The sequence below is a fragment of the Babylonia areolata genome, chromosome 27 (assembly GCF_041734735.1).
Source record: "Babylonia areolata isolate BAREFJ2019XMU chromosome 27, ASM4173473v1, whole genome shotgun sequence".
NCBI classification, from domain to species: Eukaryota; Metazoa; Mollusca; class Gastropoda; order Neogastropoda; family Buccinidae; genus Babylonia; species Babylonia areolata.
This window is the reverse complement of record NC_134902.1, coordinates 16662609-16666363: the sequence shown is the minus strand read 5'-3', so window position 1 is coordinate 16666363 and position 3755 is coordinate 16662609. Positions and strand designations below refer to the sequence as shown.

The 3755-nt window shown below is 45.4% G+C and overlaps 1 protein-coding gene across 1 annotated transcript in view; it reads left to right on the top strand.

Annotated features, from left to right (window-relative positions):
* Positions 1–2937, top strand: part of LOC143301541 (interleukin 17-like protein) — an 8834-nt gene extending 5897 nt beyond the window's left edge. The window contains exon 4 of the mRNA XM_076615913.1: positions 2678–2937. Within this exon, the coding sequence (XP_076472028.1) occupies positions 2678–2868 (191 nt within the window). The 3' untranslated portion in view covers positions 2869–2937. The remainder of the gene's footprint in view (positions 1–2677) is intronic.
* The last annotated feature ends 818 nt before the right edge of the window (positions 2938–3755 follow it).

The window sequence follows — 3755 nt, the reverse complement described above, 5'->3', positions numbered from 1 at the left end:
TTTTTTAAAGACATCATGACGCTTAGTGTAAACCATCAGGTGTAGCAATTCATAAAAGGCTAAAAGTTCTCCTACACACGATACACACTCACGCACACCTACACACTTTCGGACATGCTCTCTCTCCCTCTCCCCCTCTCTCTCTCTCTCTCTCTCTCTTACACACACACACACACACACACACACACACACACACACACACACACACACACACACACACACACACACACACACACAAGCGCGCGCGCTCGAATTTGCTGTCTAGTATAAATATATTCTACGTCACGAGTTCACATCTTCTATAAGTATATCTAAAGTAAGGCCGAATATGACACATGCGGTGAAAGACAGCCAATAATGATAAAAATACTTATGCTGAAGGAGATGAAAATGATTGTTCCTGAAACAGAATGGAATGGATACAGGTGTAACAGACTGCCATATACTTTCCTGGTTTGACGCTGTATATGGGATAAATATCCTCATCTCGTCCTGTTTTGACGCTGTATATGGGATAAATATCCTCATCTCGTCCTGTTTTGACGCTGTATATGGGATAAATATCTTCATCTCGTCCTGTTTTGACGCTGTATATGGGATAAATATCCTCATCTCGTCCTGTTTTGACGCTGTGTATGGGATAAATATCCTCATCTCGTCCTATTTTGACGCTGTATATGGGAAAAATATCCTTATCTCGTCCTGTTTTGACGCTGTATATGGGATAAATAGCCTCATCTCGTCCTGTTTTGACGCTGTATGTGGGATAAATACCCTTATCTCGTCCTGTTTTGACGCTGTGTATGGGATAAATACCTTCATCTCGTCCTGTTTTGACGCTGTATGTGGGATAAATACCCTTATCTCGTCCTGTTTTGATGCTGTATATGGGATAAATACCCTTATCTCGTCCTGTTTTGACGTTGTATATGGGATAAATATCCTCATCTCGTCCTGTTTTGACGCTGTGTTTGGGATAAATACCCTTATCTCGTCCTGTTTTGACGCCGTATATGGGATAAATACCCTTATCTCGTCCTGTTTTGACGCTGTATATGGGATAAATATCCTTATCTCGTCTTGTTTTGACGCTGTTTATGGGATAAATACCCTCATCTCGTCCTGTTTTGACGCTGTATATGGGATAAACACCCTCATCTCGTCCTGTTTTGACGCTGTATATGGGATAAATATCCTCATCTCGTCATTTTTTGACGCTGTATATGGGATAAATACCCTCATCTCGTCCTGTTTTGACGCTGTGTATGGGATAAATACCCTCATCTCGTCCTGTTTTGACGCTGTATATGGGATAAATATCCTCATCTCGTCCTGTTTTGACGCTGTGTATGGGATAAATAGCCTCATCTCGTCCTATTTTGACGCTGTATATGGGATAAATATCCTTATCTCGTCCTGTTTTGACGCTGTATATGGGATAAATAGCCTCATCTCGTCCTGTTTTGACGCTGTATGTGGGATAAATACCCTTATCTCGTCCTGTTTTGACGCTGTATATGGGATAAATATCCTCATCTCGTCATTTTTTGACGCTGTATATGGGATAAATACCCTCATCTCGTCCTGTTTTGACGCTGTGTATGGGATAAATACCCTCATCTCGTCCTGTTTTGACGCTGTATATGGGATAAATATCCTCATCTCGTTCTGTTTTGACGCTGTATATGAGATAAATATCGTCATCTCGTCCTGTTTTGACGCTGTATATGGGATAAATATCGTCATCTCGTCCTGTTTTGACGCTGTATATGGGATAAATACCCTTATCTCGTCCTGTTTTGACGCTGTGTGTGGGATAAATATCCTCATCTCGTTCTGTTTTGACGCTGTATATGAGATAAATATCCTCATCTCGTCCTGTTTTGACGCTGTATATGGGATAAATACCCTTATCTCGTCCTGTTTTGACGCTGTATATGGGATAAATACCTTCATCTCGTCCTGTTTTGACGCTGTATGTGGGATAAATACCCTTATCTCGTCCTGTTTTGACGCTGTGTGTGGGATAAATATCCTCATCTCGTTCTGTTTTGACGCTGTATATGAGATAAATGGGATAAATATCCTTATCTCGTCCTGTTTTGACGCTGTATATGGGATAAATATCGTCATCTCGTCCTGTTTTGACGCTGTATGTGGGATAAATACCTTCATCTCGTCCTGTTTTGACGCTGTATGTGGGATAAATACCCTTATCTCGTCCTGTTTTGACGCTGTATGTGGGATAAATACCCTTATCTCGTCCTGTTTTGACGCTGTATGTGGGATGAATACCTCCCCACCCTATCCCATCTCTTGTTGGTGTCTTGGCACTGCATGTCGTGGATACACACACACACACACACACACACACACACACACACACACACACACACACACACACACACACACACACACACACACACACACACACACACACACACACACACACACACACACACACACACACACACACACACACACACACACACACACACACACACACACACACACACACACACACACACAAACACAAACACACACAAACACACACACACACACACAATTATTTAATAAAATAAAAATAAAAAAACAACCTCAAACACACAAAAAAAGAAGAAGGAAAAAAAAAAACACCCCAAAACTCGTAATCTCTCCATGTTCTAACCCATTGCAGGCATCACGCACAGACGGTACCCCAAGCGCCAAGCGGTCACGCCCACCTGCGAAGGGATCTACTACCACGTGCGAGTCCTGAGGAGGCTTCCTGGGAAGTGCGTGGACAACGTGTACCAGTACGCCCAGGCGTGGGAGAAAGTTCAGATCGGTTGCGCCTGTCGTTTGGTTCCCACGGTCATTTCGAGCTAAACCCCTCTCCCCCACCCCCCGTCCCCCCTCTTCCCCTCCCCCACCCCCTCTACCCCAATAGTGTTGCAGCCTAAAACTATAGTTACCCACCTTGTAGATTTAAAAACTTTTTAAAAAATAGGTTTTGCCGACCTATAGGGTCATTCTGGACCAGCCTCAAATGAGACCCACCCACCACCCTTATGCTAGCCCCGGCCCCCCCCCCCCCGCCCCCCCCCCCCCCCCCCCCCCCCCATTCCACCCGTTAGTGTAGCAGCCTCAAACTATGGTTACCCACCTTGCAGATTTTTTTTCTTCTTAAGACAGAGTTTTACCCTCTATAGGGTCATCCTGGACTAGCCTCGAATGAGACCCACACAGCCCCCCCCCCCCCACCCTTAGGCTAGCCTCTACCCCCTCATCCCCTCACCCCCTTCCACACTCCCACCGTTAGTGCAGCAGCCTCAAAACTATAGTTACCCACCTTGCAGATGTTTTTCTTCCAGATTTTGTTTCCCCCTATAGGGTCATTCTGGACCAGCCTCAAATGAGACCCACCCGCCACCCCTATGCTAGCCCCTGGGCCCCTCCCCCCCACCCCCCTTCCCCTCCCCTACTCCACCTATTAATGTAGCAGCCTCAAACTATGGCTACCCACCTTGCAATTTTTTTTTTTTTTAAAGATAGATTTTTACCCTCTATAGGGTCATTCTGGACTAGCCTCGAATGAGACCCACCCACCCACCTCCGCCCCCCACCTTTAGGCTAGCCCCTACCCCCTCACCCCCTCCCACTCTCCCCCCATTAGTGTAGCAGCCTCTAAACTATAGTTACCCAACTTGCAGATGTTTTTCTTCCAGATTTTTTTCCATCTATAGGGTCATTCTGGACCAGCCTCAAATGAGACC